At 42.1% G+C, this 17,013-nt stretch overlaps 1 protein-coding gene across 7 annotated transcripts in view; it reads left to right on the forward strand.

Moving 5' to 3' along the window:
- Nucleotides 1-16,374, forward strand: part of LOC103533133 (6-phosphofructo-2-kinase/fructose-2,6-bisphosphatase 4) — a 50,946-nt gene extending 34,572 nt beyond the window's left edge. For 5 of the 7 annotated variants that reach the window (XM_030458304.1, XM_030458305.1, XM_030458301.1 and 2 more), the window contains exons 9-14: nt 444-590; nt 1,137-1,241; nt 2,893-3,022; nt 3,403-3,465; nt 5,842-5,906; nt 13,526-16,374. In XM_030458304.1, coding sequence (XP_030314164.1) covers nt 444-590; nt 1,137-1,241; nt 2,893-3,022; nt 3,403-3,465; nt 5,842-5,906; nt 13,526-13,585 — 570 coding nt within the window. In that variant the 3' untranslated portion in view covers nt 13,586-16,374. Of the gene's footprint in view, nt 1-443; nt 591-1,136; nt 1,242-2,892; nt 3,023-3,402; nt 3,466-5,841; nt 5,907-8,883; nt 9,150-13,525 lie in introns of those variants that run through there. The other 2 variants (XR_003988060.1, XM_030458303.1) reach the window with 2 other exon arrangements.
- Nucleotides 16,375-17,013: the final 639 nt, after the last annotated feature.

Below are 17,013 nucleotides of genomic sequence, written 5' to 3' on the forward strand. Positions count from 1 at the left end.
GTCTATAGTGGAAACTGGGTGAAAGCACTGTGTGTGTTACGATTTGTTACATGCTCTTTTATGTCTGTCATTCTGTTAGATGAAATTCCTTTTTATCCTACAGTACAAAACATTTGTCAAGAAGGCTTTATTTTTAACTGTATTTTTGTAAAATCATAACTTGTTGGATAAGGTTCTTGGGATAAGATACTTGGGAAGGTTCCCAAGTTAAAAGTTTAAAAGAAAATTCCTGCAGGTAAAGCTAGAAACTGCAGAAAATTTCTCTGTCTTGTAATCCATTTCTTCCTTTCCTTGGTTTGTTGGAATATGTTCTTAGTAAAAGCTTTGACAGTCTTTTGGAAAAGTTAATATTAATTTACAGAGGTTAGAGCTTGTGTGTTGCAAGCTGAACTCAGTGCCTCAGCTCTGAGCCCTCATCCAGTGTTGCATGTTTTTTCTTTCAGTTTGCCAAAAGCTTGGCACAGTTTATTAATGAGCAAAATATCAAAGATTTAAAAGTTTGGACCAGTCAGATGAAAAGGACAATTCAGACTGCTGAAGCCTTGGGAGTGCCTTATGAGCAGTGGAAGGTTTTGAATGAAATAGATGCAGTAAGTTCTTGTTTTCAAAATGTCTGAGTTGCTTTGTTTGCTAAGGATGATGTACTTAATATTCCAGTGGTATGCCTTTTATGGGATAGAAAATCATTAAGTCTAGAGGCTGGAAAAATGGTCATTAATTCCTGTTAAAATGTTTTATAAAAAATTGACATAATTAATTTAGTCTTGGTTTGTCTTTCCCAGAAAAATATTCCCCCATAGAAGCCTCAGTGCTATGAAATTTTTGATAGGTGGGGATTGGAAAGAAAAGCAGCATTGCTAGCTTGTGCTTTCCAGCTGTACCTGTAAGAGAGATAAGAGGTGCAATAGAGAGAATGGGACCTTATTTAGTGACTTTGCTTGCCCAAATATGCAGCTTCACTTGTCCAGGGATTTAGTGATTCCTTCCTGACTCAGTCTGTCTTGTTCATCGTGCCTGACAATTTTGTGTCTCAGTGTCAGAGTAAGAAAATACAATTACTAAAGGCAGGTTTGGTATGGTTTTATTTGAAAGACCTGCTGGCAATACATGCTTTTAATTGCTTTTATTACCCATAGGGAGTGTGTGAAGAAATGACATATGAAGAAATACAGGAAAACTATCCACTTGAGTTTGCACTGAGAGACCAAGACAAATACAGATACAGATACCCTAAAGGAGAGGTATGCTGGTTTTTCCCTATTGAAGTGAAGGGCATTCTTGTCTGTTTGTACCCGTGCATGCTGTCTCTAGGAAGGATAAAAATACTTTTCAAAATTAATAAAAAGATGGCTCTCTCCTTTTTCTAGGGGAAAGCACACAGGAGGGTGCAAGAATTGAGCTCAGACCGTTTAATTTAATTCAGGGCTTGAAAAAGAAAACAATAGATTTAGAAAAAGTTGTGAGCTTTGATCTTGTGGGCATGGTTTCCATGCAGTGATAAAGCAAGCAGGCTGATTGCAAGGCTTCAAGCTATTGCATATGCTAACACACTGCCAGGATTGCCTTTTCCTCTTCACCCTTGCTGTGGGTAATGGCTGCGTTTGGATGCAGCTCTGCCCGAAATCCTGCGGAAATCTGTAGCCACATTGGTCTTTCACTTTAATAAACTCCTTGCCTCTGGGAAAATAACTTGCTGACAGCTTTCCTAAAGCAAACCCATTACAGTGCAGCAATTACCAGATGGTCCCAGGGCCTGTCTGGGTGCTGAAGGCTGAGGATTCGTGGAGGAGGAATAATTGGAGCAGCTGCTGGGCTCTTTGTGTCAGGAGGAAGCGGAGCTCTGAGCTCTTCTTTCCGCAGCTCTCAAGTGATCACTCTGCTAAGGGCAAGAGCAGTGTTCTGTAGGGTGTGACCCCTGTCTTACTAATAAGGCAGTCATTAAGCTGCAGAGTTCTCCTAATCCATTGGAACAAGGAGTGTTTGTTTTCCAGACTGATGCCATCCTCTAGGAGGTCAGGAAACATTGCCAAATGCCTCCTCTCCTTGGGATGATGGGTTGGTCTGGATTGTTTGTCAAAGGCAGTTTCTCTCTTGCTGGTACTGGTGGCACTGGGGTTTGCAGAGCCTGGCTGGAGACCACTGGGTTTTTCTTGGCAAGGTCTGACCCATCCCAGCCTGGCAGCAAAGGATCTGCTGCCATCATCCTCTGCCCTGCTGGGATGTGCTGTGTCATGCATTGCACATGCAGAGAGAACATTTTGGGAGTACTGTCTGTACTGTGCATGTGAAAATTAAATTCACACACAGAGAAATCCTGGTGTTTACCTGTGTGTGCTGTGCAGGACAGGCTGGAAGAGAGAGCTGGTCTCCTTGCTTTCAGGTTTTTGGTGGGATGGTGGCTGGCATTGCCAGGCCAGTCCATCAAGCCCATAGTTTTCAAAGGGCAGCCTGAATAAATCAGGCTTTGTGAATGGTTTATATGCTGATTGTAGGCTGGGCTTCCCAAATTTTCATTTGGAATGGAGATGCTTTTGAAGATTAGGTGTGGAAAATAATGTGCAAGACTTAACCTGTTTGACAATGCTGTGAATTAAATTCTTGGGATTTTGCAGGGAAATTCTTCATCTTAGCAACTAATTAAATAAAGCTTTTCCACGAGGGAGCTACATTTTGTAATAAGTATGCTCTTTGATAGTCTGGAAGACTTGGACAGTGTTCTTAATTTAAGGAAAATTATTTCTACAGTATACTGTGATACTACAGTCTACAGTATTTGTGTACTAGTATGACATTTTTAAGATGTGTAATATGAAAGTAAGATCCACTGTATGTATGTACAATATTCAGAGTTTTCCCTTTTTAATGTGCTGTGTGTTTCTCCTCTCCACCCAGTCCTATGAAGATCTTGTTCAGAGGCTGGAGCCAGTAATTATGGAACTTGAAAGGCAGGAAAATGTGCTTGTCATATGTCACCAAGCTGTCATGCGCTGTCTGCTGGCATATTTTCTTGACAAGCCTGCAGGTAAGGCTTCCTTGATATATTACAGATAGTCCATTTAAATAAAAAAAGTACTGATTAAAGTTCTGAACTGTGAACTCTAACGATTTCCTCTCCCATCAGAGGGTGGTTGTGGTAGGTCAGTATGCAAGTGTATTTCCTTGTGAATGAGTTACCCGTGTTACTGTGTAGGTGATTTTTTATTGAGCTGTTTCTGACCTGCAAGGCTGTGTTTGTTTTTCTGCAGCTGTTTCAATAGCAGTGTTAAGGAAGAAGAGAGATACAATGTCTGATTGGGAAAAAAAAAATAAAATTCTTAATCGATTGGCTTTGTAGCATTAATGGAAATGAGAAATGTTTTTGTTATTTCTATTTCATATATAATTTATTGTTTGATTTCTCAGAACAACTGCCTTACCTGAAGTGCCCACTGCACACTGTCTTAAAGCTAACCCCGGTGGCTTATGGTGAGTAGCATTAAGTACCTGTAATGTAGAAGTGCTTCGGTTTTTGTTACGCTTCAAAACAAATTGAGACAAAGTAAATGGCTTTTACACCATGAAATCTGTCTGGAAATAGTTTTGTTGCTTAATTGCAGTGATGTCCTGCAGTAAGAAGTAAGTCTGTACTTTGGTGACACCTTGTGTTCCCAGCCTTGAATGACAGGCTGGAGTTCTGAATAGAGGTTTAGAACAGCTAAAACTTTTTTTTTTTTTTAAAGGTCAGTTTTTGAATTGTCTTGACTAGTGAGTTTCAGCTTGTTTTCAGAGGTATTTTTTGGAGGGGTGATGTTTTCTGTTTTGATGCTGCTGCTGCTTTTTTTTTTTTTTTTTAATAAATGTTAAGAGGGTCATAAAATGTTAAGGGCTCATAAATTTTAAGAGGGCCTGGATGTTTGCTGTGTCAACACACCCACTGAATGAGGGAAGAAAATAAATGTTGCCCTAGTCCTTTTGACTTCAGCAGATAAATGGCAAGGTTTATTTTTCAAAGTGTTTGAAACATATTTGTCTGATTAGTGCATTTCAGTCTTTATATCTGAAAATACCAAGGCTGCATGCACTGTTTATGCACTAATATTCCCCAGCATTACCTCAAGCTGATGTGGCACTTGCCTGCAGTGAGGCAGGATGCAAGGTGTGTTTAGTAACTTCCAGCTAATCCTCTCCTGGGGTAACAGCTCCCTCAGGGGGTTGCTCTTCCAGGGGTTTGAAGCAAGCATCCTTCCCACCCTATATGTCTCAGCTTTAGTAGGGGAACATCTGCTACAGCCTGACAGTTCCACAAAGGTAAATTAGACTTTTACCCAACAGTCCAGTGAGGCAGTGGTCTGTGTGGGAGCACAAAGGAAAAAGAAACTGCACATCAGCCATGAAAGATGGGTTGGGAATATGTGCATTGTTATTACTATGGAGTAACCCATGTCCCTTTAGTTTATATTTTAAAAAAATAGTTATGTATTTATTAAAATTTTTTTTTTCAGGTCTTAAACTCAGCTAGTGGTAAGGACTGAGAGTTCTCTGTGGGAGTGTCTGTGCTGTGTAACCAGTCCCTGGTAACATCAGCATCAGGGACAGGAGATTGCGTTTATGTGGTTGGTGTCAGGGATGCAACAGACCTGTGAACAGAAGATGACTGGGGTCCTTTTCCAGGGGGAGATGTACACTATTCCCCCTAAAAATCTGTTTTCTTCCTGACTGTTTCTCTGTGTGCCAGCCTTCTGCAGTGTTTGTTTGGTGTTCATGACAAGTGGGGTTTCTCAGAATAGTGTTCCTTGAGGGAAGGAAAAATATTTGCCTTGCTAATTTGTATATGTATTTTTTTTAAAGTGTAGTGGCTTTCTAAGAAAGAAAAACATACTTTTTTATCATGTAGCAATTCTATGGAGTGTGTTGTGACTTTAGGAAATAGCAGAGCTGAAAAATTGGAGAATGTATTTGTCTTAGAATGGTGTATCAGAGGAATTTAACTATTTGTATTGTGTAGGGTTGTGGTAGCTTATGAAAGTATTGTTCCTGAGACAGTGGCAGTTGGATATTGCTTAAAATGGCATCCCCACAGTGTATTTAATAATTATAATTCTCTGAGTCAGTCAGCTTATAGAATCATAGACCAGTCCAGGTTGGAAGGGACCTCAAGAGATGATCTGGCCCAGCCCTAAGTGGGAATGTGAACCCCATGAGAACTGGCAAACCCATTGCATCTTGGAAACCTCCACTGATGGGGACTTCACCGTGTCCCTGGGGAGGTTGTTCCAGTGAGTGATTGTTCTACTGCAAAGAAATTCTTTGAGATGAAACCTGTCCCAGTGCAATTTGTGCTCACTGCCCCTTGTATACTACCCAAGTAATAGTTGTATCTTCTCACTGTTCCAGTATTTCTTGCTTCTCTGGAGTTCTCCATTTCTGGGTGAAAAGGAAAAGTTCCTTTACAGCAGTCAACTTTAAAGTCCTTTCTAACTGGGGATTAAAACTGTTTTGCACACAGAGAGGAATGGGATTTGTCTTCTGTATTACAATGAAATTCTAGGAGGCCTAGAATGCTGAAAAAACCAAAAACATAAAAGAACTTTCTGACTGAATGTTGTCATTTGTAGACATTTAAAAATGTGAATTTGTTTCAAAGAAAATAATGATAAAGCTAAAGTGAGGAGGTGGATTATCAGAGTGACAATAACATTCTTCCTGGTAGAACAGATTGTTTTCAATAGCTTTAACTACTCAGAATTTGAGAGTCAGAAGGAGTAAGTGAACAACATTCACCAACTCAAAATTCAATTGCATTGTAGCTGTAACTTCATTTTTAGAGCAGACCAATTTTAAAAATGTGTTTTCTATCAACAGGATGTAAAGTAGAATCTATATTCCTGAATGTTGAAGCTGTAAACACGCACAGAGATAAACCTGAGGTAAGAATATTTTTCAAGTGGGAAAAGCTGATGTAATTTACTGTCTGAGCTGATTTCCATTGTCCTTGTGGCTAGAAATGATAACTCAGCAGACCATATTTAATTTTACATATCAAGCTTTACTGCCAGCTTGCTGTGAGGGGGGATGGGGTTGGGTTGGTTTTATTGAGCAAATTTATCTTATGAGCTCTAGCAGGAGTAGTTTATCTTCAAAAAATGAATGAGAATTTGAAGATATGGTATCAATCAAACCTGTATAAAGTTTTTCCAGTCTTTGTCATTCAGCAGAAGTAGTGTGTAGTCAAAAAGTACATTGTTATGAATGCCACACTTACTTTGGAGAGAGTAAATAATGAAATCATCAGCTTTTTCATCACTGTGATCATTGAAAAAGAAGAATTGATGATGCTGTATGGGTTTTAAGCCAAAGCTGGAGTGGAAGAGTAAATCTCTAGAGGTAGCAAGAGCAACTGGGGAAAAGGAAATTGAGTGTATTTGTAAAATGAGATGTCAGGCTGCAGCAGCTTCATACTCTCCCTGTGTCAGGCACACAGTTTCTGGGTGCTCCTGGGTGCTGATGCTGCTCACACCCAGCTCTTCCTTTGCTGTGTTACCAAAATTATGTAAAATGCATCATGATGAAAAAATTTGTGTTTCCTTTGCAGATCCTCATGCTAATGCTCCCAGGTATGGCACTGCTGAGCCTGAGCCTGAGCCATGCCTGTTGGGGAGTTAAGAGTCAGTTTGGTAGTGTGAGGAAAAAAAGGCTGTTTGTGGTGGTTTACAGAGCTACCAAAAAAGAAATACACTGATAAAAGTGGATTTATGTGTGTGTTCAGCAAAGTATGGTGATGCTAAATGCCTTACTTCTGTGAGGGTCTAAATTTGTGGCAGTTGTGCAGAATTCATGCTGGAGGGGACTGCAAAGAAGTCTTGTTGTCATGACTGTGGTATTCTGAAATGACCCAGTGCTGGTTGTGCATGGTCAAGACATTTTCTATTAGATAATGATGCTGTGTGCTTCCTCTTTCCTCCCATTTCCCCACTGTCTTTCTGCTTTGTCAATTTAGCTTGGTTTGTTAGGTTTAGGAAATCCATTTGTTTTCACAGTGCCTAAAAGGTGTTGGAGAATCATGGTGAAAATAAACAAAGTCTTAGAGCGGGTGTTATTTGTATCATGGAGATCAATCAGACATCTTCAGTTTGGTTCATAAAATATTGGTGGTGATTTTACAGCTGGGTTAAGTGTCTTGGGAGCTGCTGTTGGAAGTGGCACTTCTCTAACTGAGGATATTTATTCTGAGGGGAAAGCTCTGCCTGAATCACCAAGTGACTCTTAACACATCTAGCAAGTGATGTGGCTGTACAGCTGTTGATGTTGGGTGGTTGTATTTCTGGCATTTTTACTGATAAAGGCCAAACATTGTTCTCCTCCTACTTCAAAAGAAACCCAGACCAGGGACGTGTGGGTGATGATAAGCTGTTCCTGAAAGACTCAGTTGATTCTGTCTGCATTTGAATGCTGCTCAGAGAACTACACGAATTTCAAAAGCTTTCATTTTTATCACCTACGAAAATGTTAATTACTTCTGTAAAATTAAATTTTCCAATAGTCTATTGAAGTAAAAGCATTTAATTAAATGCAGCGTCACAGATAACAACGCTGTTGAACAATGGAGCTGTTTGATTCAGAATTGCCCAGTGCCCCCACAAGTCATTTGTGTTTCAGAACAGTGCAGTCCTTCTGGGCTTCAGCTGGAGGCTTCTGTTCTCAGAAATGCAGAAATGCAGGCAAAGCCCTGGAGTAGTTGTGTGCAGACTTCATTGTGTGATGATGATTTGCCTGAAGTGGATTGAAGCTTTGTGTTTTGTCTGCACTGTAGTGACTCAAGTTCCTGACCTTTTCAAATGAAGGAGTCTGTAGTCTTTTTACTGAGAATAATTCAGAGGAATCACTTCAGCTGTTGGCTTGGGGTCCCCTCTTTGGGCCAGAAAACAAACTCTGGGGTAAAATGTTTGCCTTGCACTTCTGTCTCAGTGGGTGACAGATGGGGAGAGTGCAAGAAACCCAGATCTCCTTTTTGGGATAGGAAGGTGGTAGAAAAGCTGAATTTGTTTACACTAGTGTGAAACAAGTAAGACTCAAAGCCCAGCAGCATGATGTGAAGAACTGGCAATGGTTTGGCTTAATATGAGCCAAGCTGTAGATGAAGAAATTGTAAGGAACTTCAGGACAGTTTATCATAGCCTGCTTTCTTTGATAGGAGAATGCTACTTGCACACTCCTTGGGACTTGCATGAGGTGGTAGCAAGGCAGGTGTGATTCCTGAGCTTGGTTCTGCAGGGCTGCACTCACACTCACAGCTGTTTCCCAGTGCCAGTGTTTGGCTGTGCTGCTGTTTTGCTTTTGTTGGGTTTTGAATAATTTGCTGCATTGTATGGATTTTTTTTTTTTTCCTGGTTTGGTTTGGTTTTCTACAGCCTCTGCAAAATGAGGTGAGATGTAGTTGGTGTGATTGGTCTTGGCTTGTTAAAGTGTCTGAGAAGAGATCTTTTTATTTTGTCAGGTGTAGTACATTACCTATAACCGAAACAAATGTTAAGGTCTTTGGGAAAGAAGTAGATGGTATTGTTCAGCAAAGCACTGAAAGCTGCTTAACAGATAGATGTGTATGTTTTGAAGCACATGTTGAAGTGCATTCCTGCTTGGGCCTGTAGCAGCTTCCTCCTAAACATGAACAACTTGAGCTTTTAGTAGCATGGTCAGCATGGGTTCAGTGATTATTGTAAATATGTTTTTCTGATGTCTGGGACACCAGCCAGTCATCAGCCTGCTGCCTTCTCAGGGTATGGGGGTGGTTTTAAAAAAAAATTTCTGCATTTAAGTAAATGCAGTTGTGTACTTGTGAAGGACTCTGATTGGTATTTTTACTGCTGGATGATAAATACTCTCCTCTGTATTTTTATTATTATACAGAATGTAGATATTTCCAGGCCTTCTGAGGATGCTCTTGTAACAGTCCCTGCTCATCAGTGAATCCTGTTTGCTGACCAACTGTTGAACTTGGGGTGCTGATTTCATCCTACTACTTCAAAATAAATTGAAAAACTAATCATTGCAAAAACTTTGAAATAAAAAAGCCCCACCCTAACCCAGCAGCTCAAAACCCAGCCCATGTTTGTATAGTGCATGACTTGGGGGGGGGTAAATCAAATCACAATAAAACTTTTGTGCTGCTTAAATTCTTGTGGATGAGTTAAGAAACATTGATCATCTTTCAGTGGAATGCTGTTCCTGTGAACTGCTATGATTTAAAGATCCTGCAGCAAAGTTTCATTGTAAGAGTCAGCAATTATTTCATGTTAGCTGCAGTGTGCTTATGAAAGCCATGAAACACAACATCCTGTATGAGATAAGACAAAGCTGGAGTGTGTTTTCTAGGCACCAGTATTATCTATTTCAGTGCCCTTGGGAGTGATTGGACTGCTGTGTAGCATACAATAACAACCCATATTTGCTGTAAAACCTTAATCCTACTGATCCATAGCACTGGTGCTTTAGGTGTGCTAATTAACAATGTGCTGTGTGAACAGGGCAGCAAGTTTTCACTTCATTCCAGAGTAATTATTCAGGATACAGGAATGTGTATAAATGTTTCTAATACACAGCTTTTAGCAGCTGTTCTGCATTAACCAGGCTTTAGGGTTTGCCTGCTGGCAGAAGTGATTTTAAATTTCCTCTTCTGCTGCTTGTATGGGTGATGGAGCATTTATAGCTCTGTTCCATCTGGTTTGTACCCAGGTTTAATCTGGGCTACAGTGAGCAGCGTTTCAGAACATGGAAGCAGTGTTAGCCTGATTATTTTGTAGGTGGGTTGTGGCTTGCCTTGGAAGGGTTTTCCTCCTTCCAGCATGTGTGGGATCTCAAGCAGGCAGGATAAGCACCCAAAACTCAGTTAGAGCAAAACCTTTGGCAGGCTAGAGGAGAGTGCAGCATGTTGGAGATGTAGTGCCAAGCCTCAGCTCCTTTCTCTGTGGTGTTACAGTGGGCAGAGTGAGGCAGTGGGAAGCAAAGCTGCCACTGGAACAGCTTTGTTTAGGTAGCATTGAGTCTGGGAAAGGCAAAATATCATGAGAGTCCTGGAACTGATAGTTGGGGGTCTTTTAATCTTGAAAGTAAGCAAGCATGGCATGTTGTGGGAAGCTTTTATCTGTTTTCTCAGGTTGTGTGTTCTTCCAAACCCAGGATTTTGGAAAAGAAGCATTGCAGATCTACACTTCTAAAACTACACTGAATTTTCAGAGGTTTATAATGGTCAGGAATGTCTGATAGAACCAAATAACCTCCTGGCCTGGGAGCTTCCTGCTGGGCTGCTTGGTATGTAGCTAAACCAGTGTCCCAGGACAGGCTGGGACTGAGGGGAACCTGGGTGATTTTCCCCTCTGTTGTAACTCCATGTGGGACTGTTCTGCCACTTCTCATTGTCCCAGCCTCTTGGCATCTGCTTGGCCATGAAAAATTCCACCAAGGAGGAGCTCCAAGCCTGCTGTACCCACTCATGGGTATTAATTAGTCAGTCCAGTTGCTTTTACCTGGCAGTTGAGGTGACATCTCTGAGAAGTCACATCTCTTACATGGTCACAGGGGCACTGGCTGTGGTTGGGTACTGAGGAACTGCCCTGGGGTGCTGTCACCTCTGCAGGTCACACCTCAGGGAAGCAGCACTGGGCAAACTCAAGCTCATGTTTGATGGAGCCAAAACCTATGCAGATGCCTGTTGTGGAAAAACTGAGTTTTGCCTATTGAAAAAGGATGGCTGGGGCTGTCAGAGGAAAAGAAGGGATGGTGTAAGGGGCTGGAGAGGAGAGCCAGGTTTGTTGCTCTGTGGCTGGGAGAGGTTGGGGAGGGAGGAGAAGTGAGGATGGCACCGGGGGCCCTCTGTGCCAGCCCCATCTCCTGGGGTTGTGGCTGGGGGGATTCTCTTTGCTGAGCATAAAGCTCCTTGTGTTGATGTGTTCAGTGGACTGAAGTGGATATTTAATAGCAGTTTTGTTTAGTAGTCTTCACTGGTTTATTTTCTCAGTAAAAGAAGGGCCCGAGGCTGGGTGGGAGGCAGCAGTGATGGTTTATGGCACAGCACTGAGGACAGGCTGGCTGATAAGAGAACTGGGTTGTTTGTATTGTGCTCTTTATTTCTGCCTTCATGCCTGTGCTGGCTGTTAGCTGTGCAGAGCCCTTCTGAACTGGGTCTGCTTTGGCTGTCTTTGTGGCTCCTGTGTCCTTCTGAGTCTTCTTCCCTAGAGGAGCTTTCATGTGAAATCTCCCCCTTTTGCTGCTGATCACATGGAGCCAGACAAAATAAAGCTGAAATGGCAGTGTCCTGTTTGGAAACCCAGAGCCTCCTCCCTCTGGGGGAGGCTCTGTTCTGTAAGAAAAAAACCCAAACCCACAGGTCTTCAAAGCAGAGGGGAATGTAATGAGGAGAGGAGGAACAAGAGGTATGAGAGTGTGTGTGGGTTAATCTGTGTGGTTTCAGGCTTTCCAGAGGACTGGGTGAGATGGGCAAGGCAGGGTGAGGGCACTTCTGCTCCTTGGGGAAAGGTCTTGAAGCAGAGGGAGTGCCTGTGTGCCTTGGCAGAAAGGGTATTTAAAGGGCTGTGTAGTGGTTTTGTTCGTACTCCTGTGTTTCTCTGGCACTCCAGATGTGGAGAGCTAATGTGATTCCTAGGAATCCATTAATGAGGATATTAGTCCTTTCTAAACATCATCTGGTCTGCAGTTAGATATTCCTTTGTGTCTAATAAGCCCTAGAGTGTATTTATCAGGGTTTATCCAAATTGGATTTTTCTTTCTTCAGTGTGACAGTTCAGTTACTTCACTTCTACATCCTCTTTCTCATTTACTTACATTAAAGCCCTTTTTGCTTTCAGCTTTCTTGCCTGCCTGTTGGTACTCAGTCTCAGCTCTGTCTGGTTATGGAGATGATGCTTTCTCTGACACCTCTCCTGGACTCCCATAGCTTCTCTTCTGCTTTGTCTTGACCACCTTTCAGCTTCATGTTTCAGCTCTCTGGTTCTTGCTGCTTGTGGACCAGTTTCTGGTACCTCTGGATTCCTGCATATTGATGCTCCATTTCATGCTCCATTTAATTTTCTTTGGATCAAGAGCAGATGCTCAGCTTAAAAGATTTCAGCTAATCTTCTTGGAGTGCCTGTGGAGACACTTCTGAAGTCCCAAGGAATTTCTCTGTGTGTTCTATCAGTTGCTAAGAAAAATGCAAACAAATGCAGCAAATGCCAGCATATTTTCTGGTTTTGTTTGATTTTTTTCCTGTGTAGTCCTGCAGAGTGTGGCTTGTTCTTAGATTCCTCCTGTTCTCAGACAGATTCTGACACTTTCTGTGTGTCCTTTGCTGACTGTAGAAGCTTCTCTCTGAAATAGGGTTGTTGCTTTTCTTTCCTTCCAAGAGACAAGTCAGAGAACAAGTTGGGCAATGTGCTGGTGGGTGCAGAGATGTCCAGGGCTTTGCTGACAGCCCAGCAGTGTTCAGATGTTCAGCAGTGTTCTCAGGAACCTCTGTGTGCTGTGTATATGGTGGGGAACAGGGATTCCCCAAGGGCTGTGAAGGCTGAGGAGAAAAAGGGAAGGACTGACACAAATGTAGGAGAATGGGTAAGGGTAGGAGTGGTGCCAGCACATTTTAACCCCCAGATAGAGTCTGGTGCTGCTTGTTTATCTCCTTGTTTTCATAATAAATGACTGAAAATTCTAGAAACTGGGGTTGGGGAGGGGAAGGACTTGCTTTTTAAGTTGCATTTTAACTGAGAGTTGTGCACACTTGCTGTGTGCTAGTGGGGCTCTCCTTTTCCTTGGGCTGGGCTGAGGAGACTTTTTTTCCAAATAAAATCTAATAAATGTTGCTATAAAAGCACTGAAAGGTTTTCTGATGTCAGTGTGACGTCTGCCAAGATGCCGATGTATCCTGAAGTGCTTGTAAACTTTGTTGCCAGCTCCTCAGGGAGTTAGTCAGAGCCCTTCCAGCAACTTGGCTGCTCAGAGACAGGATCAGAATTGGCTCCATAGCTGCTGGGGTTAGAGTCATGTCCTGGAGTGTGCTGGAAGCAAGGGGAGATGGACTTCCCTCTCCAGATTTTACCAGTTCTTGTGTGGTTTATGACCTTTGCTGCATGATTCTGTTCCAGTGATTCTCGTACTATATGTGTAAAGAATGGGAGAGAGAGTGGGTGAGAAATATGTGGATAAGGAAAGGAAAATCTTAAAAAACCCCATAAAGCCGTGATCTGCATGAAGTGTGCAGAGGTGACTGTCCTGCCAGAGCTGGTGTTACACACACCTCAGAGCTGCTGTTCCCCTGGCAGCAGGAAGCTGTGTTTGGGCAGCTGAGGGCCTTGGGCTCTGCAGAGCACCCAGCAGCTGGGACAAGGTCTGAGCGTGGCTTCTGACCTCTGCTTGTGTGTTAAAAAACATCTCGAGGAGATAACCATTATCTTTTGTGTTCATCTTTTACCTCTTGGAATAGCCACGTCTTAAGCAAGACTACAGCTGTCCATGAGGCCCCCTGGCTTTAAAATCCTTTTTTTTGTCTTTAAATGTGCAGAATGTAGGTGTGGATCGGTCGAGAGAAGAAGCTTTGAGGACAGTGCCCAACCACCTATAGCTCTGGTCCCAGGGGCAGCAGCCCTTCCTCCAGCACAGGAGTGTGAAGCAGCAGCTCAGGGCCAGGAGAACACTGAGCACCCAACGAGTGGGACCCCACACCCCTCCCCTTCACCCTCAGACATTTCGAATGTGATTCAACTTCTCTGGAGAGCACTGTAGTTGTGGGTAACTCCAGTGTGGAAAGGTATCAGTAAAAACATCTATGGGAAGCAGAGTAGAGTTGTTTGTAGATTATTTTTTTTTAATGTGTAAATTTGTGCAGTTTCAGTGGTTTTTATCGTTCATCTGTGGATACTGCAAGATGGTTGATTGCCCATGTCAGTTTTACTGTCAGATTTTAACTAGATTTTACTTTCTTTTTTTAAGTGTTTTTTCTAAGACTTCCTCTTATTTTTACTGTGAATGATTGCCTAGAATTACATGGAGATGTTTTTGATGATATATTTAACATAGATGAAATTCTACATTTTGAGCATTGGAGGCTTCATGTTGCAAAACTGCTTAACCTGGGAAAGCCTTCCAGCTCTGAGAGCTTTTGGTTTTTAAAGTGAGCTTAGGTTTGCCAACCACACCTTAATTTATTTTTTTTTTTTCTCAAATGGAGAGACTTTCCCTTGGGAAAATAAAAGCATTAAAGCTTGATTTCCAACCTAAGCCATTCTATGATCTGCTGCCTGAGAGATTCTGATGTTTTAGCAATATTTTAACATTTTCCATGGGCCAGCTGTGGTAGGGAGGTAGTGGTAGACACAGTATTAAGTGGGGGAAATGGGTGTGAGGATTGCTGCAGCCTGATAATGAGCTGAGAGAGACACACACAGCCTTTCTGCTGCAGTTACAGGAAGGGATGAGCAGCTTTCCTGAGACTGGAAAGAAGGGGAAAAGGTTTCTAAGTGTCACTGGCTAGAGAAAGCTGCTTGTCTTATTAGTGCTGTGTTTTGTTTGTTCCTTGGGCAATATTTGGAACTAATTTCAACACAAAAACATATGTTTCTCTTTTATAGCAACATTTAATACCTACATGAGGAAAGAGTACAAAAAGGTTAGGTGGAGTTTAACCATAACAGCTCATGCAAGGAAAACACCAGGTAAATTCTGAAATTGTTTTTAAAATGGCACACCTGCCCTAGAGTTTTTCTGTGTTGTTTTTAAGCTCCTTCCACCATCCCAACTCTTTGCTGTTCTTTTATATGTTGTGAAGCTCCAGTGCTAAAAATGGAATTTTTTATGTCTGTTGAGGCCACGACTTTTTAACTCTCTAAATCAATGTGTATTTTGTATGTGTGTTACCAGACATCTGGAGTGAGCTGCCAGCCCTGCTGCTGACTCTTAGTTTTGAGATGAGAAGTATTCTTTGGTGGTTGGACTGTGTTTGTTTTTCTAAGGACTTCTTTTCAGTTAATGGAACTTTTACTGTATCTGCTGTTGGGGTTGGTTCACTTTTGGGTTTGTTTTTCTTTCTTTTTCTCAGCTCCTGTGTGACATACCATGCTCTAGTAAGGTAGCTTTGCAGGCAAGGGCTAAATTGTCTTTTGTTTGTGCAGAGTTGATAAAACATTGTGCTGCTGTTGTGATTTGTCCTAATAAGCTAATTTCAGCAATATATTCAGCTCTGGAAGTTAAGCCATACCATCTCCCTGGGTTCTGTTCCAGAAGAGGGATGTGTAGGGAACAATGAGGAACACTTGGCTTCAAGTGCTGCTGTCTAAAGCTTTGTGTGTGCCATCCACAGTCAGGAGTGCCCATTTCAGCTCTTTATTAATTCAGCTGTGTCCACAGGGGAGAGACCACACAGAGCTGCTCAGAGAAGTTAATTTATTGATGTGTAATTACCAGGGACACCTTTAGGGCAAAAATGTAGAAGTATTTTCCCCTCTTGATTTGATGTTCGGTACTGCAGAGCTCCATCCACTCACTGTCCAGCCATGACCGGGAGCTGCTGAGCAGGTTTTAGATTGAGAAAGTCCAAGTTTATCCTTAGTTACTGAGGGCAAGTCCTGGGAGACTGTATTAGAAAAGCAGATTTTACCAGCAGGCTTCACAAGCTCAGACCTGGCTGAGGAGATGGGGTGGAAGGGAAGATTTCCTCTTGTGAGAGCTGAGCCCAAGGATTGCTTCTTTTCACTGGCAAGTGTAGCTCAAGGTGTTGTTGTCCTCTCTTTCTTTGTTTTACCCTTCTAAACTTTCAGAGGTGCTGTAAAATTCCCTGAGGCTCAATGTTTTATGTACAGTAGGTATTTTGGTAGCCTGCTTTTGAATTTACTGTGAGTGTTTTACTAACTTGGGTGTTCACTGAAAAAAGAATTGTATACAGGTGTAAATAGGCTGATACTTGAAGAGAAAAAAAATAATTAAGTTGTCTGTTGTACTTTAGGAAGGTACTAAATCTCTGACTGCATCCAACCCTTTCTAGCTGGTGAGAGTAAGTGTAGACAGTGAATGTAGGTTTGAAGTGAGTGATCAGTTCTCCCTGGGGTGTAACCACCTTTCCAGGAAGGCTCTGTCAGGAACTGCAGGTTACTGTCACTGTCTAAAACCTGCATACATCCCCACCTCCTGACCCAACCATCACTGACAGGGAAGGTAAAACCCCTTGTCCCCACTTTGTATATTTGTACCCATGTTTATTTTACTGCCTTCTGACTGTTCAGGCACTTGCTAGCTCAGATGCAGTCTTGCAGATGGGATTAAACTATCTTTTTCTTACATCGTTGGCCTTCGGCTTCATCTTTCAGACAAATGTAATCATTTGACCTTTGATCCAAGAAATAAAGATCAAATGCTGTATGTGTGCTGATGTCTGCTTCTTTGTGTGCCCATTTGCAGTGGCTGAAGTGCCAGGGGTGTGTTCCTGCAGGTCAGCAGCTTGCCACAGCATTGGGAGGTGTAGGAATTACAGCTTGGTTAAGAAAGCTCATGCATAGGCATAAGAATTAAGTTGCTTTACTCTGTTGGTTGTTTTACTCTGACAAATAATTATAATTTACATAACTAACTTAGTACCTGAGGAAGAAGTTGGAAGAATTGATTAAAACAAACACAAGTCAAGAGTTGTACACAATGGAGGAAGAAGGTAAACAACTTTAATTTTACTTATTTATTGGTGTTTAGGGTTCTGATCCACACTCAAAGCTACACTGTTCTTACAGTCTCACAAATTCTGGTGATTTTTAGAGAGAGCTGAAACCCCGCAGCAAAAGGGCTCCCTTTTAGTACAGGTTTGCAGATATGGGTTAGGTAGGTGGGAGTCCATTTGCTGGGCTACTTGTCTTTCTGAAGGAGAAGGGCAAAGTAAATTCCTACCTTGTGGTGTGGAATTATCCACTCAAATGTCAGTGTCTTCTTGATCACTGTGTCCCCTAGGGTGGTAACCACTTGGATCTTCTCTGCTGGGTATAAGGAGTAGTGTCTTAATTTTCAGCTCTA

This window comes from Calypte anna, chromosome 12, assembly GCF_003957555.1.
Source record: "Calypte anna isolate BGI_N300 chromosome 12, bCalAnn1_v1.p, whole genome shotgun sequence".
NCBI classification, from domain to species: domain Eukaryota; kingdom Metazoa; phylum Chordata; class Aves; order Apodiformes; family Trochilidae; genus Calypte; species Calypte anna.